The sequence below is a fragment of the Macrosteles quadrilineatus genome, unplaced genomic scaffold (genome assembly GCF_028750875.1).
Source record: "Macrosteles quadrilineatus isolate MER2022 unplaced genomic scaffold, UCM_ALF_1.0 Scaffold_22__1_contigs__length_1958994, whole genome shotgun sequence".
Classification (NCBI taxonomy): Eukaryota; Metazoa; Arthropoda; class Insecta; order Hemiptera; family Cicadellidae; genus Macrosteles; species Macrosteles quadrilineatus.
The window spans coordinates 590,702-615,555 of NW_026542615.1; the positions used below are offsets into that span (position 1 = coordinate 590,702).

General features: G+C 34.2%; 1 protein-coding gene across 1 annotated transcript; it reads left to right on the plus strand.

The window, feature by feature from the left end:
• Positions 1-236: 236 nt before the first annotated feature.
• Positions 237-24,305, plus strand: LOC129005518 (uncharacterized protein DDB_G0284459-like). The gene is made up of 5 exons (XM_054434428.1): positions 237-279; positions 10,890-12,634; positions 15,514-15,709; positions 23,061-23,336; positions 23,866-24,305. The coding sequence occupies exons 2-5, from the start codon at positions 10,936-10,938 to the stop codon at positions 23,924-23,926; spliced, it is 2,232 nt and encodes a 743-aa protein (XP_054290403.1). The 5' UTR covers positions 237-279; positions 10,890-10,935; the 3' UTR covers positions 23,927-24,305.
• Positions 24,306-24,854: the final 549 nt, after the last annotated feature.

The following is a 24,854-nucleotide window of genomic DNA, read 5'->3' on the forward strand; positions in this document are numbered from 1 at the left end:
CTTTTGCCTACCAACCCAATTGGTAGATCAAACCTCAACAAAATAAAGTATTACCTCACCTAGTCGCTTAGCGCAATCAACCCCATGAATCAGCTTCGGCATCATGCGACTTAAAAACCCATCGCCATAGTTTTTATAGAATTGGCGGCAACGGGTAACCAAGGGGACGAATCAACAGAGGCTGAGGAATAAGCCGATAGTGATCAATAAAAAGTTGAGTCAGTCGCAGCCAGTCAGCGAGCCGACTCAGGTCGACGACTCAACGTCCGCTACAGCGAGGTACGTCTAACTTCTACTAGTAGACTAGATAACATGTGGTTGGAAAATATACTAAGTTACTACACAGAGTTATTCGCTATTGTTCCTAACAATGCAAACTCTAAGTACAAAAGTTACCTTCCAAACTGTTTTGTTTACTACAGCTGAGTGCTGAGTAGTGAAACTGATGCGTGTCACGTTAGTGCTACATTGTTTCCATTGATTGCTATTTTGGTATTGTGTAGTAGGGAATCTACGTTGCATTGCACTTTGTTGTGTTGAAGTCAACAATAAATGCAATAGTTGGTGAATAATTAAAATGAAAATATTAAATGTTTATTTAAACGATAGTTAGAGGGTAAATAAATGTTTAGATCACAAAGGATTGTTTATTTTAGACAGTGTATGGTATTATTTAGTTTACTTATGTTTTCTTGACGTTTCAGTGAGTAATTCGCATAGATATAATTGCAAATTTAAACTTTTCATTGCGATTAAAGTTATATAGTTTAGGCAAACTTGTGGTACGTCTTAACATAGCACTCCAAAAATGTAATGTAAATACTATTTACAATAAATTCGTTACTTAAACGGATCAAGTTTTACTTAAAATATACCTTTTAAAAGACAAAAGGAATTGCTATAGATTATCAATTTACTGACAACGACAAATTGACGATTAATAAAAATATCTGTACCTAATAAAAAAGTTGGTCTACAATAGAAATGTTCCGAAAACTAATAACCTAAAGAATCCCATCTATAACTGATTGTAATTTACATCGTTCCATTTACTAGTAGGCCCTACAATTTGAAATGAGTTTTGTGTTAGTCTTAGCAGTGGAAATTGTTATTGTTTAATGACCACTGCGAGATTCCGCTTATAACATTTTTCATCGCATTATAACACTGTCATCGCCAACAACTAACACAGCTTCAAACCAATCACCGATTTGTTCGCGTTGTCGTTCAAATGCAACTAAATTCACGGCGTTAAATAATATGGATGTGTCAAGTGTCCCGAGCGAATTAACTGACCTGACAATTGTAGAACAAATGTAGATAGCACGAGTACATCCCGCTATGCGCATTTACAAAGTACAAGCAAATGGTCAGGATGGCCAGTTTCACTACAAAGGTACCATTGACAATCTTTAAATAATGCTTCTCTCATTTATGCGTCTAAAGTGTAACGGCAGACCACCCTAGTTATTATATTGTATTATAATGTTTCTAACACCTGATTAACTTGTTGCCTTATCATTTGTATTACACCAATTTAGTTTATTAGTTCAGTCACAAGTGCTTACTAAACTATTCTAACTACAGTACTGCCTAACACTTCTTTGCTACTTATTTACTTCTATGCTCCAGCGTTATGAGTAATTGAGAAAAAATATCTGCACTCAAATTTTAGCTGAAATACCTCTGAGATGGCTCATCTATTTTTTTACAAAAACCAATTGATATAAAATCAAATTGAAGATACAGTAGTTAAACCAAATTATACGTGTCTCTGGACTGTTGCCATCTTTCTTCTTAGTGTTTTGTTTCAAAGGGCCTCTGCCCATGTCTCACATTCGAAAAGAAGAACGGTGTGAACAACTGACATTGGCACCCTCCGCTTGTTGCCAACCGGACCACCGACATCACATCAGCCTGCTCAAATTGGCCACAACCACAGAGAATAGATTGTTTGTGCCACAATGTTTTCCTCTTTTTCCGTAAAAAAAAAAACAATTTGCTTTACTAGTTAATTAAAATAACATAGGAAAATGAATACTTTTAAATATATCGTTTTTATATAGCTGAAATTCACTGAATTTACAAAGTGTCACGGAACTCCCTACCAATATTTTAGCGCATTGTTCCTGGGTAAGAAACATATCTAAATATAATACTGTATTAAAATTTTCCGGAAGTCCTTACTTCCTCACACAGCCGCCATTTTGTTTTATCACTTATTAATTTCTTTGTAAAAGTGATTAAACATATGAAATCGAAAATTTGCTCAAACATTTACTACAACTACCTGCCATATCTCAGTTAATATTCGTCCAATCTTATATTTGTAAATGGCCACCATTTTGTTTTATGAACTAGGGAACATTTTTTTTTAGCTTTGTTTAATTGCCATAAATGTTTGTGCAAAGTTTCAATTTTAATGTTTAACCAGTTTTTATAAAAAAATAATAAGTGAAAAAACAAAATGGTGGCTGTCTGAGTAACAAAGGACTTCTTGACAGTTTAAATATGATATCAAGGTATGTTTCCTACCCAGGGACAATGCCCTAGAATATTGGTAGAGAGTTCCGGGACATCATTAAAATTGAAAACCCCCAAAAACACACTCTACTTGTTCATAAGAATGACAAATATGGGTGGGACTGTACTTATTCTGTGATTTAAGTTCCATATTTAATGAAAAATGCTTAGAAAATAAAAGATAATACAGTACTATTAATGATTTCTCCTCAAAATCACTATAAAGACTAATCAAAATCACTAAAAAGCCTTTTTTAGGAAGAGGTGGGATCCATTTGCGCACACAGGTAGCAGTCCAATATCCTCTAAAAAGGTCCACTATAAAGAGTATATAGTAAAATCATAATTATAATTTCCCTGCGTCGAAATTTTAGACAAATAGGCTAAACGCACGGTGTAAATTATTATACCAAAAAGTACCAATAGAATGTTAATGTTGCATATATTTGTGAAACATATTATGTTGCGATTAATTTATATTCCGCTGTAACACGAATAATAGTAGTGAGTATTACTTTACAATGTTACCAACACACATAACTGTTTCGTCACTTTAAAGTTGCCTTTATAATTATTTACAAGAAAAAAATGATAAACGTAAATATTGGCAACACATTGTTCAATTTAGAAAACATACAAGAAAGTAGTAAATTTGTTATTAAGGAACGCGGCAGCGTTCCGCCCCGCCAAGTCCCCCAGCGGTACACAGCTGCTGCAGTGTATATATACATGACGTGACAAAGTGGCTTTTTTACTCGTCTATAGCTCTGAAGAAACAAAAGCTATTAAAATAATTGTTCATCTACTGGATAGGGGCAATCATTCTCAACAAAATTAAAAAAAAGAATTTAAAAAACGGTTGTGTTTGAGCCAAGAAAAACTAGTTTGAAAATTCACAAATTTTCCGTGTTCTCCTTCTTCTCCTTAAATGTTGACGGACCTACAGCCCAAACCACTGGCTCAATTTTAATGTTTTTTATGTTGTTTGAAAGCCCTTAGCGTGTAGATGTGCCTTTTGAGGGTCTCAAGTCGGTGCGTTGACCCATAAACCCTTGGCAAGCCCTCAAAGTACGAGTTTGGCCCATTTAAATAACATGGGATTAAAATCAAAACAAAAGAAGGACCAGCTGCGATTAAATCTTAATTAATTAAATGTTAGAGAAATTCATAGGAACAGCTGAAAAATTATTTTAATACTTTTATAAAGTATTTTTTTCAGGTATACTGAATGATTTGAACTACTTACTATATAAAATTACTTAGAGCAGTGATATTCCCCGATACTTTCCATTGAAAAATGCAGTGTACCGATGGTACACTGGTACAGCAGCTCGTCATTTTTAACAGTTTAATACTACTTATCAAAACATATGAAACCTAGGAACTTGAAACTTAGTACTAGTACGCTAGTACTAAGGTTTGTTCTATGTTTTGATACACTAAAACAAATAAAACGATCGGGAAAATCACTCTACATATGTTAAACAAGCAATTAAAAAGTGATATGTAAATTTAGGATAAATGAGTTATTCAATATTTGTTTTGCCTTATGCTATTTCTAACAAACCTAATTAGTTTGATTACATTTTTACATCTCTAATAAGGGCTCAATTTACACTAGTCTTTAGATATACGGGTTTAATTATTAGAACACTTATGTAACATCAACACATTTTATGTTGTTCAAGATGAGCATTGATGAAATTTGAAACTGTGTTTAAGCCCAGTGGGTTTGTTAAATAGTAATTTTGGTACGTGTGTCAAAAAGTTTTTAATCTGTTTAAAGCAGATAAGACCAAAAATGTAGAATTTAGTTCTACATTAACAATATTATTGAAATTAAATGAGATGTAGTTGTGCCGTAGTCTATATATCAGAGAAAAGAGGATTTTTATTTTAACTGTTAATTTTCTACAAAAATAAATAAAATCTAACAAAAAACCACTAAGTGGTAACACTTTCCCCGCCAAGTCAGCAATCCAAAAAAGTTAATAAATCATTACTTTTTCCGCCAAGAAAAACAATGTAATGTATGTAAGTTTGGCAACTTGGCGGCAGACTTTTGCTCGATCCCTTTAAAAAAATACCATAAAACTAGTTTCATTGAGCAAGTATCCCTCCCATTGGTACATTGCTAGGTGAGAGCTTATTTTACAAAATTTGACCTTATTTGTGCCACATTTCATAAATTATACTTAGTTGGACTAATTAATTAGAGAAGTTGATTTGTGAAATTATCCACGAACGTAACTTAAATGAAAAAAACCAAGCAAAAGTCTGCCGCCAAGTTTCCAAACTTACATACATTACATTGTTTTTCTTGGCGGAAAAAGTAATGATTTATTAACTTTTTTGGATTGCTGACTTGGCGGGGAAAGTGTTACCACTTAGTGGTTTTTTGTTAGATAGCTTATTCAGATTGTGGGTTGTGGAAAAATAAGAATAACAATGTCTTTTGATTGGACAAAATTTGGTAAGAGAGTCGATTTACGACAAAGTTTAAAGGAATGTTAATTTTCTTTTCAAACAAAAGGGGGCTTTTCAAACAATATGTTCAATATGTCTGGTTTCTTATGAATGTTCCGTTTAAAATCCCCAAATCAATAGGCCTACTGCATTATTTTTTCTCCGCATCTAGACTCCACCTAAGTAACTTCAAGTAGTCTAATGCTTTACAATTATTGTTTAAAGAAATCGTTAAACATATCACGTTAAACATATCACGTTAAACATGTCACGTTAAACATATCACGTTAAACATGTCACGTTAAACATATCACGTTAAACATGTCACGTTAAACATATCACGTTAAACATATACTCTTGAACAATAAAAGTATTACTGCTTACTAGCTGTTACCCACGGGCTTCACCCCATTTGACTTCATAAGTATCAAACTATTGATTGGTTAAGTTAAGCTGAAATAAACAAAACAGAATACAGTAACACAAACAAATAATCACACCTGATGTTAATAAGGGGTAATACATTCAAAGAATACAAAAAAAAAAATTAACATTAGGTATATGGAAAGTTCCCTTTAGAAAGGAATTACGACCTTAAAGGGCAATTTATGAAATAATGGATAGTTTTGCTCAAGGATTCTCGTCATGACGAACTTTAGGTATATGGTTTATGGGGGTGTGACTAGTGGTTTAGTGGGTGTTGTCTAGTTTTCTCAAAAGTTCATGGGTATTTTGGGATTTGTTTATGGATGTTTGTATTTTCAGATGGATATATAGTTTGATTTTATTAACAAAAGTTGTATATTTCATTTATAATATGTATGTGTGTATTATTGTATTTGTGTTACATAGTCAAGTAAACTAAAGCAAGCAAATGCAATTATCAGTGAAATATACGTTATTACTACGATTTGAACCACAAAACACAATCCTTGCATTTTGAAATGTAATTTCCTTCGAGAGATTAATCCATGCTTACTTGTTCGTGTAGAATCGTACCAACGACCTGATTATGTAAAAGTCCGAGCAAAATAAAGTGAAACACACAAAAGAATGAAGTGTCACTCTTTCATTTTATCTAAAATATTCAGCCACTCCCGTAGCAACATGCACAGCACAGCTGCATGTTAAATACTTCGCCGGGAATGCCCTGCCTCTATTGAAGCTTATCTAAGAAATATATTCGTGTTTGTAAACATTTTCTCACGCTTCTCCCGCGTGATGGGGAGTGACGTGGGGAAAGTGGCGATAGTAGAATTGTGATAAGCGAACATTAACGTTAAGCGGTTGATATTATTCAAAATCACCTGGGGGTTTATCGCTACTATGATATAATGCCTTCTACCACTGACTATAATGTCTATCTGGTAGACTAGTCAATATAGACAATGATTTACACAGTTATTGGTTGTAATCAGTTATTTTTGGTGAAACATATTTAATAGTTTATCCTTTTGAATCCAAGGGACTATTCAAAGATTTTACTATGCATATTTTTATATGATCTTTCAATCTACTGAACATAAAAACATGACATTTTTATGACTTGTTATGTCATTAGTGAACACATGGTTAAGATGACAGAAAATAGCAAAATGCCTTATTACATTTGATATAACATGATATATATATATTGATATCCTGTCAAATTTAAATAAATTCGTAATTTTCGTTGCTTGAATTAGAGCAACTTCCTTTTAGCGATTTTCCCATATACGGAATAAGCTATTACCGTAGGTCTCATGGTAAGAATTGGACCCGGGACCTATTTACTTTTTCATTTTGATGTCCCTAGAAGCCAAAAACACCATCCGTTCAAATTATATATATCTACTATCAAAATCAATATATAAATATATGTCCGTTAGCACGATAACTCGAGCAAAAATGATCCGATTTTGATGAAGTTTGGTACAAACAAACCTACGTTTATTCGAACGAGTTCGCGAACCAGCATGATCGGACCACGGGAACAAGGTTTTATGGGGGAATTTATGGAGTAAAAATTGGTGTTTCTCGTTTTTGACAATAAAAACTAAAGATTTCCCAAATTTTCTCTATACCGTTTTGAAGAGCGCAACAAACAATTGAGTATATTGAAGTGTTTCTGTATGATTATTGGTTACGGAGAAAATTGTGAGTTAAACATTTCCATGTTATTCTTATGGAGAATAAGTAAACTGTAGTAGTCTGCTTGTTTATGAATATATTTGGATCAACCCTGTCAAATCTGTTTGTTTTGTACTAAGCTATTAATATTTTACTAAAAAGAAAAACTTTATTACCCTTCCTGTGGGCAGCAAACCTAGGTACTCGTTAAACCAAATGTTATTTGAATAGATTTAACTGAAAATCAAATCAGGCAAATGGAAATTCGCTTAGTCTGTAGGTTTGCTGCGGCGGGGGTATTTAAATGATTTCCCAGTATTTACAGTAAAGAATCCGAAACAGTTGATATTTTTTCTTGATAGTACAACATTTTCTATAAAAACACAATTAGAAAAAAGTCATAAAATTAATAATAACAAAAATTAAAATTACTCACTAGTATTTCAGTGCGCTGCTGAAAATAAAGTCTATTCATAAACTAAAAATTATGTTAATCACAGAATATCTGAGAAGCTGAGTACAAGCAACGTTCCTGTAGCCTACACCGAATGAGTCTGATTACACTAAGTATCAAGTCTCGCGACACCCTTACAAACCTGATAAGATGCATCTAATCTTTTCCCCAAGAAAACCAGTACCTCAAAGCTATATTTGCCACTTTGAAAGTGTTTTTGTAGAAAACTCTTTACATAAATTAATTAAAACATATTCTGCAAATTAAATTTATATCAGAATGGAAAACAAACAACAGTAATACTAATATTTGAGTATCAAAATACGAACACCCTTGAAAAATACCCCCAAAACAGCCAGTCCATCCATGATCACCACCATCATCCATGATATGATGATGAGATGATCAGGTCATCCATGATAACCTTACCATCTCAAGGCTTGATTAGTTACGCTTGAAATTTCACTATCGGGATTTCGTTTAAATTTTCGTTTAAAAACTTTAAATTCGTTAAACAGTTTCAAATTTGTGTTAAACAGAGCAATATTGTAAAATTTTATTATAATTTTAATATTTAACTTTAGATTGTTTTTAATTAAATACAACTTTCTTCGGCACATCAATGAAATGACCTAATATTAAATCAAACAAATTACAGTTGTTATTTAACGTTTTATATTTTTAAGTTTCAAACACTAGGAAGCCACGAAAGCACACCAAGCCTACGCCATCTTGTACTCTCAGCATGCTCTAGATAGTATTCCGTGTTTTAATCAGCTTAAAAATATCGAACCTTACTTTTGAAAATACCTGTCCAAACTTCTGATAAGAACCTTTCATCCTAACTTTGAAGTGTTTCAATCCTGCACTCGATTCGATCAATCAAGAGCGTCGTAACTTTTTCCTATAATGAAATTAAGGTCAAGTGCTCTCCAGGGAGCACGCAACTCAAGAATAGACAGATTCTGAAAAGAGGAGTTGTGTTATGAATGATGGCGAGCAGAAGTAGATATTTATAGAGTAGGAGTGATAAGTAGTTGTAGCATGCCTCACGACAGCTACTCGCTACTCGCTACTTGCTACTCGGGCCTACTCGCGACTCCTCAGATACCTGTGTTCTAATTTCCGTCTTCGTGTAACACTACATGGTTCTTCACACTAAACAGTTTACGTGTTGGACTAACAATGTTGTCTCAATGTATTATACTGTGATTAAACATAGCCTACTGAGTTGCCGAAGAGAGTTAGTTAGGTTTATTTATCGCGTGCAAAAGTAGAACATGTTTAAGGGTTCAATACAAATTTATACAGTATTATTTAATCACTTGTTCAGATACTAGTCAACATAGTTTAAACGTTATCAGACATAACAAATATCAAAATATGATGAGAAGTCAGTATACAGTATTTTATGTAAAATATATCTCTTTAGTTTCTATGCTTGAATTCTATTTCACTTTTGTGGTATTTTTCTAGTTATTTCAAAACAATTTTATATCGCCACTTATTTGGAAAAAAGATTAAATATTTCGATTATTTGCAAGTATACAAAAATAAATTAGGTTCCCAAAAGGTTTTTCAGCGTGGTTTTCAAACCTAAATGAGAAAGTTCTTGAAAATAATGTAAATACAGTTCGGTATTTGGGATGAGTGGCTATGTAGTTTCGTAATCGAGTTGAAACAATCCTCAGGCTGAAGAAATGTGGCAAGTGATAATCCAATTACTAATATTATCATCGATAAATTAATTTTACAAGTTTTATTTTTATTCTCATCACTTGAGGACACTCTCCTTTTGAACTAATGAATAACTTTTTACCTTTCGCGTTAGGGGTTATTTATATCATACATAATTCAGAGTCGATGTTTACTGTGCAGCTTTGGAAAATCTCTTTTTTGCCGTACCCAAATCCAATTTTAGATTCGTAGAACTGACCCGAACATTAAACTGACCTTGTCAGCGAAATACAATCCACCCGGAGCTGAAACAAACATTGATTGGATTTTGTCAACCAAATCTTAATTTGAATTCGTTTAAAAGAACCTACATATCGAACTGCTATTGCCGCCCGCATCCTAATTTTGGTTTGTGGACTGTATACCATATTATTGTAATCATTAGTTGTACACATTGAAATTTTCTTTCCTCCCTAGATCCTTGTCTCAGGCGACAGTGAATTGTATCTGACATAGGTCTGGGTTCTGCTCCTCAGATCTGGGTCGTCATGATTTATTGCTGAAGTCATGCATCAACGAATCAATATCAGATATCCTCCGGGCTTGGGAACCCAGCTAATTTGTTGTTCTATTGAATTGTTGTTGCAGACAAAAACGGCTTTATGCCAAGAAAATGTGGAGGCTATTGAACTGTATCAAGCTGACATTTTATGAGAAGATCATAAAACATAAAACCAATCGTAATATTATATGTGTTCAATGTATCTTAAAGATAGTTTTCTAACTTTTTGCAAGTAAAATATAGTAAAAAATTAAGTGTTTTAATATATATATATATTGCTTATTTTTATTCGATTTCTAACTGAAATAAAAAATTGCTATCCTTCACCATTATGCACTTTAAAAAACTGTATGTTGCCTTAAAGTTGGGTATTTTGTAGGGTTTGTATTTGACAATATTTGAGTTGCCATCATTTTGAGATGGTTTGAAAAAGTGTGATGCTTAATCGAAATAATTTAAATATTTTATGGTATAGATTCACTTGAAATCTCAACACACATTTTTAAAACATCGAAGGGTAGACAATTTAAATGGATGATATTTTTTGTTCTGAACGTGTTTTACGGTCATAATGAACAATTTAGGTGAATGTTGTCTTTTCTGGTTAGGATATAGACATATCGTTTTCACAGTTTATAAAAAAAAAATAAACTAAGTATAACGCAAATAAAATAAATAAACTTAAAGTTTCACTTAGTGTAGGTATTATTATAAAAAAACGGGATCGTAGTTAAGGATCCTATTTTGGGAAATCAACAACTGAGATTCAATTTCACTCAAATTATTTTTGTTGTTGTTAAAAAATGTATTTTAAACTTGCTTTACCTAAAACGGTTCTTAAAAAAAAAACTTACGGATTTTGCTTTGGTAGGCAAAGATCCTGTCTTGACGTAACTATCTATACATTATTTAGGAAGTATATCTTACTCATATGGCTTTCAATCCAAGCGTGTTTACGAACACTAGCGGAATGAGTTACAGGTACAAAGTCAATCCGTTCTACTTTCTTTGTCAAATAAAGAAGGATAAAGGCATTAATAAGCGTCAGCTTATCGATCCGAGCCTGGAAAAGTATTCACACTTTATCTTCTCTTTCAGGAGGGGTCGATGCGACAAGGTCGGCGGACGAGGGACAATTGACGACATGTCGGGGAAGCGGCGAGCCGGGGGGCCGGTGCGACAGTTGAGTCTGCAGCAGTCGGCGAGGCGACATCCGCGGAGCAAGGAAGACAACCAGGGGCGGCTGCGACGTCAGGTGTCCGAGGACCACGGTCTGCGAGTGTTGGCGAGCCACATCGTCACTCCAGGAGAGTGCGACGGTAGACCACGGAGAGACCCACAGCCCGCCGTCGTGCGACCCAGACCTGTCCGCCTAGCCTGGGCCGAGAGGAGACAAGTGACACTAGACTCAGAGCCTCCAGTGGGAGTCGTAGTGCAGAGATGCAAGGGACTCCCTCGTCCAGTCACCGCCAAGCCAGCGAGGACCACCACGGCGCCAGACTCTATACTGTACTCGAGGCAGGAGCTCGCCGAGAGACTCCGGCTGGCGTGGAAAGATAGACAGGAAAGACCGAACCTCGACATCTTCCTGGCTCACAACAGCATCGACAAGTCCGACCCAGAAGAAGCAATTATAAGTGTAAGAGAAATACAGACTGAAGTGGAAAAAAATAAGTTTTTATCTACAGAGGATTTAGCAAAATCTAGTAAATTTACTCCTTTTTCTGAGGTTTCTAAAATTTCCACGCAAAAACCTTCCGAGGCATTCGTTAATAGTTCTTTTAAACGAAGAAATGACAATGACTTTCCCCGATTTGAAATATCCTCTGTTCAAACTTTTCCTACAACCACGTTCCCCTTGGCGTCGTACAAAGAATCGAGTGATAGTGAAAAAGAGGCTCCTTCGACACAAATCGGATTAAAAATAGAGAACACTAGAAAATTGACACCTTCGATTACGATATCATTCGACCATGGTTTGGATTCTGACGATCAACGAATAGGGACTGAAAACGACGAAGACTTATCATCATCCGTAGAAAAACCGGATGACAATTTTTTGAAACCTGACAGCTACTCACAAGTTGAATCCCCCAAAAAAGATTGCTCTGAAAATATCGAAGTAGAAGTCAAAAATGAAAAATTAAAAGAAAGTGATAAATCGAGGAAAGATAACTTAACCGCAACGATGAGAAGAGCAAACTTTAAAAACATGAGTAACAACCCGGCGATGGCAGCAACGATCAGTTCTGCAACTCCTCCTGCCACTCCTATTTCAGCGCCAGCAAAACCCATCCTGAAGAAGCCCGTTGGACAGCCTCTGCAACGGATGATGTCTGCACCTGCAGGGGGAAGAAATCCAACAATTAAAAAAGATCCGTCGATTTCGAGACTGGAACCGAGGAACGACTGTATAGACCCTGAGTTCGACGAAGACGACATGACCATCGTCCAGAGAGAGACCAGGGTAAAATCTGCGCCTGCAAGAAGAAGATTCAAGAGTGGCAGAAGAAAAGGGCCGAAAGGCCACGAAGATGACAGCTCTGAAGACGAGTTTGCGTTCCAAGAAGAAGTTCCTGCAGTCACCAAGCCACGAAATCGTAAGAGGTTTGTGGAGAAAGCTGCAGAAATCATAACGATGGTCTCTCTTTTGAGTCCCAACGAGAGTGAAGTTGAAGACTTGCCAGAGCCGGTGATCCAGCTGCCACCAGACACTTCCGCTTGGTCAACCACGAGGACCGTATCACAAGAGGCGAAGACTGAGGCAGAGGTCAAGGTCAGCCCTGCCACTCCAACTCCTATCAACATTATGTGTTTACGCAACAAGTTCCCAACAAAAACAGGTAAGCCACTATCAAGTGTACTTCTTAGTGATGGTAAATTGGTTGTTCACTTTAACCTTCGACTATGTATAGAACTAGATATTCTATTTCCATGTTAAGGTTTAGCCAGATTTAACATGAATAATCAAGTTCAATAGTCACCGAGAGTGTTTTAACCGAAAGTTTGCTGATGTAAATTACTGTGTTTCTCCGTGTACTCCAAGCCAGACAGAAAGCGTATTACAAACCATTGAATATTTTTATGTCATATCAACTATCACAATAAAAAATGAGAAAACTTTTTTTAGACTGTATCTCAATTTGTGTGTAGCTCATTCAACTTGAAAAAATCACCACTCTTTTCCCATGTAGAGAGAGATGTTTACTGTAGTCCCCAAAAGCCAATGTTTTAACTTAGACAATACTGTGAAATAAATTTTAACGTCAACAAGTTAGGTTGATAATTCAAATCGACGGATTAAAATATATACTTGGTATATGAATTTTAAAAAGCATATAAATATTGCATTCTTTTACACCAAGGTTGAAAAGGCTTTGTTTCTTTTGGAACCGTAGTACAGGATAGCTTGTGCGTTGTGCGTTGTACTCAGCTACCGGTAGTCGGTACAACGTGGCGTTATAGGGGAGTAACCCAAGTATAACCCCTCCGTGGGAACACAGGCAATTACGTCAGTTAGTGGTTGGTGGAGGAGAGGAAAACGCGTGGCAGATAATTACAACTTACCTACAGCAGTTTCCTCTTACCCTCTTTCCTCGATAGACCGCTTCCATGCGATCGCTTCCCGGAAATTGAAACATTGTCGTTCGCGTTATAAAACTATCACCTCAAAACTCTCCACCTTTTATACAGACTCACAACTGACAAATCGTGCACGAACTCACACGCTCCTCAGTCAGATTCAACATGGGAAAATTACCCTATTGCTGAAAACCTACATATAAATCTTCCAGTAACTTAATTGCATTTTAATTTTAAATGGCCAAAACCACCAATTTAATCATTTTGTGTTGTGTCACATAAATAATCCTTAATTAGTCCTTTCTGCCACGAAAAACATACAAACACGTGGTACTTAGTTTTGGTTGGCTTACTATGTAATGGCAAAATTGGATAGTCTTATGGGCATTATATTATTCTTAAAAATGTTGGTCTACATAAAATTTTTTGACATCGCACTCAATCCTGATTTGGCATCCTATATTATTAATTGTAACTTAAAATACGGAATTAATTAATTGTGTTGTAAAATTAGTGTATGCTTTAAAACCAAAATACAAATAACATATGGGTTCTTTTGTTTGTTACACCATAAGGTTATAACTTTTTATGAACTGGCTACTTTTTATTTAATTTTAATTTGTCTAAAAGGTTAAGTTAGGGGGAAAACATCACAACAAACCACCACCCCTAAACACTAAGCTTATGGTATTGTGTTAGCTATCAAACTAATTAAAATTAATGTTGCCTGATTGGTTAGTTATTTATTGAGTTGTTATTCCTCCTTTAAACCTAAACCTAATGTACTGTACACGCATACCCAATTTAGGAATATATGAGATTTATGACACTGAGCTTTAGATGTTTTTCATATCTTTTAAAAATACGAATATGTTTCAAACCATGAATTATTTATTTATTTTTCCCAGATTCAGGAATCATTTATTGTAAACAGTCCATGCTTACTTGCATTTATATATATTTCCCCTCACAGGGAATCGCTAAATAAAGAAAAAACTCTTTGTGAAATTCGAAACCAATAATATACACGAGATAATAAAATCTACATCAATGAACGTCTAGATCAGCATACATGAAACTAGGCGTCGGCAGGCAATCGAGCTACGCAGAAGCTGTGCGGGACTTGCATAACCTTTCATATAAAAGTCTTTGGTGAGCCATGTAGACCATAGTTTATCAATGTTTCCGTTTTAATTTGGTAAAATCGTATTGATATAAATCATCTCTGATATTCTTTTATATTTTTATCAATAATCATTACGAGACGTTGTAAAATAGTATACTTGGAAAGTGAGGTATCGTTGTCTCTTGATCGAGTCCGAAACGTTCTCAAGAACTAGAAAAGTTGATAAATGTTATCCCACTTTTCCCCAAGACGAAAACGCCCATTTTACTTCACATTAAAAACAATGCAAGGCCATCTTCCCAGATGATAAACCCATCTTTTGCCAGAAAAAGTTAACTAACACAATTGTTGCTAAGACACGTCAACAATAATGCTTCAGCGTTGACCTCTGTTGAGAAAACAATTACCTGCAATTACTACTAATTTTATGTAAAATCCCTATCTTTCTAAGACTTGTTTGAAAAAGTACGTAAAAATTTAGAAATATTAAGGGAAAATATTTATTTACTAAAATAATGAATTGAGCATTAAAAGTATTTCAAAATGAAAATAATTTCTTCTCTTAAAGATTGTACTTTGCGGTGAAACCTAATTTGAGGCTTTGTAACACGAGCTCAGTACTTCGTACATTGTACCAACGGGGAGCTGAGGTTAGCAAATTAGTAGAGATCAAAATTCACTTTGAGGCCGTGGAATGTACTATATTCACAGCATGCCGCACAAAATGTTTACACATCAACGACTTTGCCTAACAATAATTACTTACTGTTTATTTCCAAAATGGCTTTTACCGTCACTGCTGTTTTGAACAATCAGCTATATAATGAGTACCTATATACTTAAGCTACATTTGTATTTAATACTGGTAAAATTATGGTCAATAATATTTCAAGTTGAATAATAAACATAAAAATGACTCATATTAAACAATAATTGCCGTATTAGGATAAGTTGTTTTAATTTATAATATTTTTAAACCCAAAAGTTAATACAATTCTGCTTGGTTGATTGCAGTAAGCTTCCAGCAAGGGACGCCTCCTAACCGCAGCTATACAGCCAGCTACCCGTCTAGACGAGGTGTCGGGACGTCGCTGATACTGCCGCCCCCGGACACTACTCCGCCGCCTCCAGTTGCAGCGCCGCCCCCAGCAGCACCACCGCCTCTCGCCCGCCGCCGCCTCACCAAGGCTAGGAGCACTGGCAACATAGGGTTGGTACCTAGGATACAGACTGACGGTGTGATCGTGCGTATTGCAAGCTTAAGTAGGTTACAAACTCTGGCTACCAACTTGGCAGCCATAATTTGCTTTGAATATAGCAGCAACAAAGATACCTAAGTATCTTGGACCTATCTAGGGACCAATCTGATTCCAGCACGCACAATTCACAGTGACGCAAACCTTTGTACTTATTAAGCTGACCAAGAATGAAGGGTGAACGTAGAATGTGCTTACGCTGGTTAGAAAACTCTGATAAAAACATAGACTGTTGAATGTTTCAGATATTTAAAGTAGTATATTTACTTTTGGTGGATAGGTTGGAAAATAGTTATTTGTGTTAATATTACGGTTTGTAGCACTTTTCAAATTTCAAGAGATGCAACAAAGATTCATTGTACACGAATATAGTTACTGTTTTCTAAAATTATTCTCAAACGCACTGATAAATTTCTGATTGTTTTTATATTCTTTTTACTTGTTTTCTTAAAAAGGAATAAAATAATCATAATATATATTTTTGTTTTATTTGTCTGGTAGTAAGTTTAAGGAAACATTCATGGATGTATACATTTCTTCCTGATTTTAATTTAATTTTCATTTATTTCAATGGTTTTAAAAATGTAAGGCGATAAGATCTCCCTTCCTTTTTTTTAAATGTAATTTCGTTTGAAACAAGAATTTAATTTGGCTACTAAAATGTCTTTTAACTGCATTGTGCTGTATTAATGCACTTATAAATAAAAGTTTGAAAGTTATAGTTAAAAAGTCAAATTGCCAGTAAAAGAGATGCAAAACGTTTTTACAAGAGAATAACATTTTTGACTTGCTTCGATTTCAAAGTAATTTCCCACTTTAATTAGAGTAGCCAAAGTTTTCTTAATTACTATCGTGACTAGAGAACATAATTGCTTTTATTTAACATTCAATTGTCATTGACTTTCTTTTCTCTTCACTTAAGAGTTTCATTATACTTCTTGAACAAACTAAATGAACTCTAATTCCTAGTATCAAAAACCTTATAGCTATGACAATACCAACTCTACCAAAACATATATTGATGGTCGAATAAGTTTAAAATGTCTAAATATAAATCCTTATTTTAAAGCAAGCAGATTGCACTTATCAATTTTTTATAGTAATATTTTATACAGTGTGTTTGTTTTTTTTTTCCAACTTGGTTCTTTATTTATGTAAAAACTGCAATAACTAGAAATATGCAGTTTGCAGGAATCATCTATTGACTTAGAGGCCACAATTTTTGTGATTTCAACGTTAAGTTCCCATTCACCCTCTTCCCCCTACATTTAATTTAAATTTGTAAATATAATAAATATAATATCAAATGAAAGGGCATGGAAAAAGAAAAAAAAAAGGATGGTGCAAATTAGAGGTCCCTAAGTCAATCCTATTAAAAGGTATGTCAGTTAAAAATTTTTATTTACCTCCTTTAAAAAAAAAAACGCGTTTCTTTAAACGGCTATAGGAAGAACTAGCAAAGATTTGAAAGAGTTTTCATGGTCAGGAATTACATTTTCTACAAACATCGTTGGGCGTTTTCCGAAAATCGCCCTCCTTCATCTTAAAAAAAAAACGACCTACTTTTAAAATTTGTAAAATTTCTGTGATTTTGACTTGTTTGTAATTTAACAACCATGCCAGCTAGAACAACCATACCTTTGTAAAGTGCTGTTCAAAAAAGTGTTGGTAATATAAAAAAAAACTTGTGAAACGAACTGCAATAAAAAAATACCAAATTTAGTGGGAAATGACTTAATCAATATAACAAGAAAAAAATACACGACTAGTAAAATCCTAGCCATAAAGACCCTTTGGGTGGAATAGTTAAACCACACCAAATATGGAAGTTCAAGAGGACGGAAACAAGAAATCCTGTTGGTGCAGAGAACTTAACTCAATTCAGGAAGTGTTTGTCGGGACAGCTCGTAATGCTGTTCCTTTGAAGAACAGTCAACTGCAAAATATCACCCTCTAAGGTATATCATTATAGTTTCTTGTGTTAAAATACTGTACTTACTTTAGTATTTTTTTCGGCCAAACATAACGATATACTAATAAACTAGCGTTTATTCTCTTAATAAACCATTCATAGAGACCCCTCAGTAATACGATTTTGTCGTCAATACCGGACGTCATCCGGAAATGATACACATCAAAACCGCTTCAAAAGTTTGACAGAATGAGAAGTCCTTCTGCAGTATCTCAATATATTGGTTCTAATTAGAAAGTAAATAGGCTACTGAATTTTTGTTCAAAGATATTTGATGTTTTTCCTATTCTGACAACAACCCTGGGGTGTGTTGTTAGCCTAGTGGTTAGCATCTCGGACTTCGGTGCGGGAGGGACAGGTTCAATCCCCGGCACATCCACAAAACTTTAATGGGTTTGCACCGCTTTCCCTTAAAAGTGTTTGACTTCATTACAAAACTGCCACTGGCATAGATACGAGCAAAAAAAAACCTGCAACATATTTAGTTTGTATTTAGTAAAAGTAGTTACTTGAAGTGTTATGAATTAGAATGAACTAATTAGGTAGACGATCTGTGTTATCATCTAGGTTAATGGAAAACGTGCCACCGGCTTAGCTAGTCTGTTAAAACATGTCCTGAAAATGAATAATTAAAAATCAGCTGTCAAGGAGCTTGTGACTGACTGGTGTTTGCCCTACTCACAGCAGTAGGGGTGGTAAAGTAGGCCAGCCTAGCGTGGGTGCGTGTTACGTTCCGGGTTTTGTGGATCCTTCACATTCTGACGAGCTCGCTGAAATTGCAAGCCTACTGATATTGTATTCCTTCCTCAACAAAAACTGCGAGTAACGCATACTATTATTATTTGTCAAAATATTTACATTACAAATGGCTTTGTGCTATCATAAGTGGTAAACTGTCTTAGTTAGAAAATCAAATCATGTAATGGCAAACACTAAGATATATTGTGAATAATTAATAATTATTTAGTGTACATGTTGCTTGAATTCGAGCAATTGTAAAGTATTACAGGAGTTATTTCAAAACGAATAACAGTCATATTTACAATGAGTTTAAAAGAGTCAACTCAAAGATTACCGGTGTGTAACTCAGACCACGTTTTTTTCGTTAATGATAAACCTAAAGCATTCCGGCCGGTTTTCTTCTTCTCAAAATACCTCGCTGTACAGGCAACACAGGTTATTGATAGAGGGCTAATTGAGAACGAAAAGTCGTTTTGGGGTGGTGTAAGGGCGCATTTTGTAACCTAATAGTTGAGATAGTCCAGGGTCAAGTGCTGACTGTGATGAGTTAAGCATATTACTGGCCACTGTTCTGTAGCTGCGTTCGTTATCACGACCACGCCTCCTGTGTATGTTTCGTTGTCATCGCTTTGGAGGCATTTAAAAGAAGGAAAAAACAACAAATAAATAAATTATAGCTACAAAAAACAACGATAAATGCACACATTTAAGTTACAATCATAGTAACATCCATCATAGCGACACAAAATAACGATAAATACACAAATTTAAGATACAACCATACTCACACGATCCGTCTTGGGGGTTATGTTTACACAAACTCAAATAGTAAATAAATGTACTCAATGCGTTTCATTGAATTGAAAAATAAATAACAGCAATTAAATTATACATCTGATCAAAATGTAAACAATTATGTTCTTCACAAGGATAACATGGGAACTTTCAAAGCCACTGGGGACGAGCCCAAGGGACTTTTTCAAAAATGTAAGGCCAGTTTGCAAATCTACGTGACATGCTCTTTCCAATGAGACGTCAATGGATAAAATCTGTTAAGAAATAGCGGAGGAGTTCAACCGACAAAGTTTCATGTAGCGTATTAATTATTTAGATAATTAATAATCTCGTACCCTAAAGGTGGTTTACTTTTACACCAATATCTTTAATGTTTACGAGAAAATCCTTTTCCCTATTAGTAAAAAAAACTTTTAAAAAATCTTCTTGACTCTTAAATAAAAACGGAAAATAACGTTCAGACAAAAACCCCCATCTTCTCAGACAACAATCCCCATCTTCACGAACTCGTAAAAGAAAAAAGCCACCGTAAACCATACCTTTGCACTAAGGATAACAAGAACTGTAAATGGGGCCGTTTTTCACAGCGACAATGCACCATTTCGTGCCGGAGCGCATAACCCGTGCACCGTAGACAAAGGAAACATGTAAGTCGATCGGAAAAGAAAAGAGGGCAAGTGAAAATATAGAGTTGACCCGGCGGGGCGTCCCTGGCCCCCTGGTCCACATTTTGGGTCGCCGACCCTCCCTTCATTGCGATTGATAGTTTTGTTCGACCGTCACGCCACTGTGGCACTGTATCTGTTAGTCGTCAGTCTAGCAGTAGACAATAGACATGCCTCCGCTCAACTACCACGGATTTTTGCCCAGGTAACATGATTTGCGTTAATTTATATGAGTCAGAAGCGTTGATGATATTTTTCAAATATTGTTTAAACAATAAAAGAGATGTAGTAAAAACAAATTCATTAGTCACAAAGTTAGATTTTAATAAATTAATTTTATTTTATTATGCTATCCGCACAAATAGTCAAATCATTTTAACATAGTAAATTTACATTGGACTTTTGACATAAAAAATTAAAATAACTACTGTAGGAATAAAATTAGACCCATTTATCATTACAAATTTAATTATAGGCTATTTAAATTGACAATATACTTTTGTACTTTGTGGCAAAACTATAGTTATAATCTAGATCTGAAACTTTCAGAACATAACTAATTAATACACTAATCTTTTTGTGTCGTAAACTTTTTTTTGAGTCATCCATTGCAACTTTCCACTTAATATAAAAAAATAAAAACCTATTTTGTATGTTTATTTTTATTTTTATGCGAAATAAAAAATACACAGTTAAAAATATAATATTATCATTATTAACTATTAGGAATCATACCTTATCAAGCGCGAATATTCTTTTGGGTTCAAACATTTAAAAGAACACTCGAACAATAAACAGAACGGCCTCAAAATATTGAGGAAAGTATAAATTCATTTATTCGTTAACAAGGTAAATTTTAATCACTCAACGGTCTTATCACACGGTAATGCATAGAGATAATGAGGCATATCTTGTGTTATGTATATGAATGTTTATATGTTTAATTTGTAAAAAAAAAACTATCGTAGACTCGAATGACATAATTTTTTTATAACAAATTTAATTTTTTATATCGTAAGTAGTTTTTAGCTATTTTTAGAAAATTACTAATTTTTAAAACGTTATTTACTAAATGTAATTAAATCAAAACATACTTCAATAAGATTAGTTAAATGAAACGAAACAATTTATTTTACAAACTGTTAATAAATTTTTTTTGCATTAGAAATATGGAAACAGTTTATAATATTCATACAAAATAAATAAAAAAGTTATTCCGCTTAATAAGTTTGATTACTTTTATAAATAGTTATCAAAAAATCTCTTATTATTATGAACTTATAATTTGCTAATCATTATTTATTGTAATTACTGTATGTTACTACAATAAGATATACATAAATACATCAATACATTAGCTGACCCACCCCATGCTTTGTAGACGCATACTGCATGTACTATAAGACAAGTCACAAAGTGTAAATACTTTAATCTCAATGTCTGAATTCTGTTAATATGCCTTAGATTTTTTATGAAGCTGCATTAATTACTTCGAACAGATAAAATAAGGGCTTTACTTAATAATTTGATTACTATCAAACACAGACATACACCTTTAAGTCATTTGAATGACTCAAAACCCATAAAATTAGTTAAAAACATGACAACGAGATATATTCTTCGTTTATCACCAGAAGAATTGAATTAAATTTAGATTTTTAATCGAATGACATCCATTAGGGCTACAATGTTTAAATAAAGTTTTGTTAAAAGTAAACGTACATGATATAAAGAAGGCATTGATGACATGATGAGACCACGTCATTGCTCATCATGTTTCAATACATTCCGTGGAGACTTGCATGCTTTGCATTACCGGATCTATTTGTCTAGTAATAGGGAAACAGTTTAACTGGCGAATGGGGAGACGTTGTCAGTAGAGAGTATATGAGTATTGACATTGCTGTAACCGATGACATATGCGGGGTTTGATTTTGTGATTTTAGAACGTCAAATCAAACATGAAATAAGCTTACTAAAGCTTGTTGAACTGACATTTCTTGAAAGGGTTGGATTTGGTTTAAGTCAATGGTTCGCGAAGGAATAATTGGGACGTAATTTGTTTGTTTTTAATATTGTAATAGCACTAGCAATAAATTTAGCTATTTCTGTTCTTGTAGAGCAAATATTTCTTGTACGGGTTGGATTGGTTTTAGTCAATGGTTTGCGATGAAATGATTGGGATGTAATTGGTTTGTTTTAACTATTTAAATAATAATAATAGCAATAATTTTAGCCGTATCAAAAACAATAATTGACGAATTTATTACTCACAAGGTTACATAGTTAAATAGTAATTTCAGTAATCGAGATTGCAGTAATAGTAGGTTATGACTAAAAAAAAGTTCTTTACTTTTTGACAAAGTAAAGTGAGCAAAAAAAAAAAAAAACATTGCATTGATGCACGATTTTAACGAGCACTACATTCAGTTAACTTGTAAATTTCCATGGGAAAATATTACAATTTTAGTCTATATAGGTATCCAAAACTTAGTAGATATTTGTTTTAAAATTGACAAAAAATCCATTCAGATTAATGTATGAATTTTACACAAGCTATATTTACATTCTGGAGTCGTAACTGTAACATAGGTAAATAAGTTACTACTGTTCTTTTTCATGACCAAGTATTTAATTTTTATTTTGAGCGTTTTCCATATAAGTTGGTTTTATGTTTAAAGGGAATGGTCCAAACCGTGGTCTTCTTACTATCTAGAATAAAAATATCCATTAAATAAGTTAAATAACGTAAATACTTTTAATACGTTAAACATAACTAAGGATATTGATGTACGTTTTCGTCATATAAATATTTATAGATTTGGCTCAGCTAATGATGGTGAAGTAAAGGCTTGCAGTCCCGTCGATATAATATTCATCAGTTTTTGCGTCTGTAAAATTGTAAATCTGTGTATGCCGTAGGCGAACAAATAAACATACCGGTACCTTCTAATCTAAAACTTTATCAGTCCACTACGTACTTTCACGTTCCACTCACAGGCTTAAATGCCAAATACATTCAAGGTCGACCCATTTTTTTACCAAAAGACATTCGTTTGAACCAAATATATGGTTTTTGAGCAATTAAGAATTATTTAATACAAAGATTTTTAACTTTGAAATTTTTCACAGTCAGGAGAACAGCATCGACGCCGAGTCCATACCCGAGATAGAAGAATCGTCTGTAGCGGAGGCTGAGCCACCCTCGTTACTACCAGCTGTCTCCCCCCCGTCGCAGCAGCCTGCACCTCCTGAGTCTCGACCCATCACGGCCCCGACACCCCTAGACCCAGCGGAGGACCCGGACTGCGAACCATCTTTCAAGACCGCCAAGGAGAAAGAGTGCTGGCAGATGTTCCGCAAGATGGCGGACAAAGGAGTATCAATATCGTACGACACGGTGCTCAGGTACATAGATATTTAGACTTATAAGTACTTGGGCACATCATCTTGAGATGTGGAAAACATTTGCAGTTTGAATAAGGAATGTGAAGTAAGTAGAATAAAAGTAATATGTTCGTCATAATGTCTGGTATCTCATGTTTGACTCAATACACTATAAAGTTGAATATGTTTGGAAAGAGAGTCGGCTGATTTGGTAGTCAGAGTGCTTTACTGACTAATTCAACAGCCTAGGTCAAAATTCAACACCCAAAAGTACACTGTCAAATCTAAACTATTTCTACAAAACCAGAATAAATATATTTTTCAAAACAGTAACATTAAATTAGTGGCGTAACGGAACATAATAGATTAAAAATATAGGTGCTTGTATAAAAGAATTCTTTGACATAAACTCAATTCAGTTATTTGTTAATAAATAAAGGGTGAATCAATTCTTTTAGGTAGTTTCAGATAAGAGATAAAACAAAATAGCTAAAGTACACATATTTAACTGAAAATCCTTCTTAATTTAATTAATTTAACAACGTTTCAGAGGTATGCTGACGCCCACAGAGTATCGACTACACAAGAAATCAATGTCTTCCACGTGCTGAAATGAGTAGAAGTCTGTGTCTGGAGCTGACAATGGAGGAGGGGGTGTAACAACACGTTAACACCCGGTAACAATCAACAACACGATAGTCATACCTATAACTTACTATGCATACCATGAAAAATGCAGCAGTTAAACTAACACGATGTGTAAACCAAGAACATATTACCAACACGATATGCATACCAACAACACGACAAACATACAGACCACACAGCATACTGAAAAAACGTGTAATTAATATCAATAATAAAGGTTTAATATCACGATGTATACGAACAACACTACATGTCAAAGTACAACAGGAAATGCATCCCAACAACACGACATGCATATCAACATGCAACATCAAAACATTCTTATATGGTCAAAATGATTCATCAACTACATATTTTAGGCCGGGAGAAATGTACTGAGATACTGTAATTATGTTTAAGGAAGTAAAATATCGTTCTATAAGTCTTGGGAAAAAGAGAAAATACTTTTGTAGTTGTAGAAAGACAATTATTTATTTAAAAGGTTATTTGAATGAGGTTAATTGACTCATTAATGTAAAAGGGAGGTCAGTAGTTGTGAAAAACTATTTTTAAAATGTATCGTGAATAATTTTACCTTTTTGATTACATGTCTAATTATAATTATTCATGAAAGTGAAAGATAAAGAATACATTTTTTACTCAATGGTTATCTTTTGTGTATTTTCTTAACCAAGCAAACTCGTGATGGTAAAATATAATTTAGTTGGATTCGATCCTAACAAAAGAAACAATTAACTTAACACAACAACACAACAACAACCCAACACAAGTTAACAACTTAATTAATTTTTACAACTTAATTTTTCCACAAAGTGGATTCAAGGCTGATTGTGCGAACAGGTTCTGAGAGATGAATAATATGCAATTTTATGGTGACATTAATAGATGCAT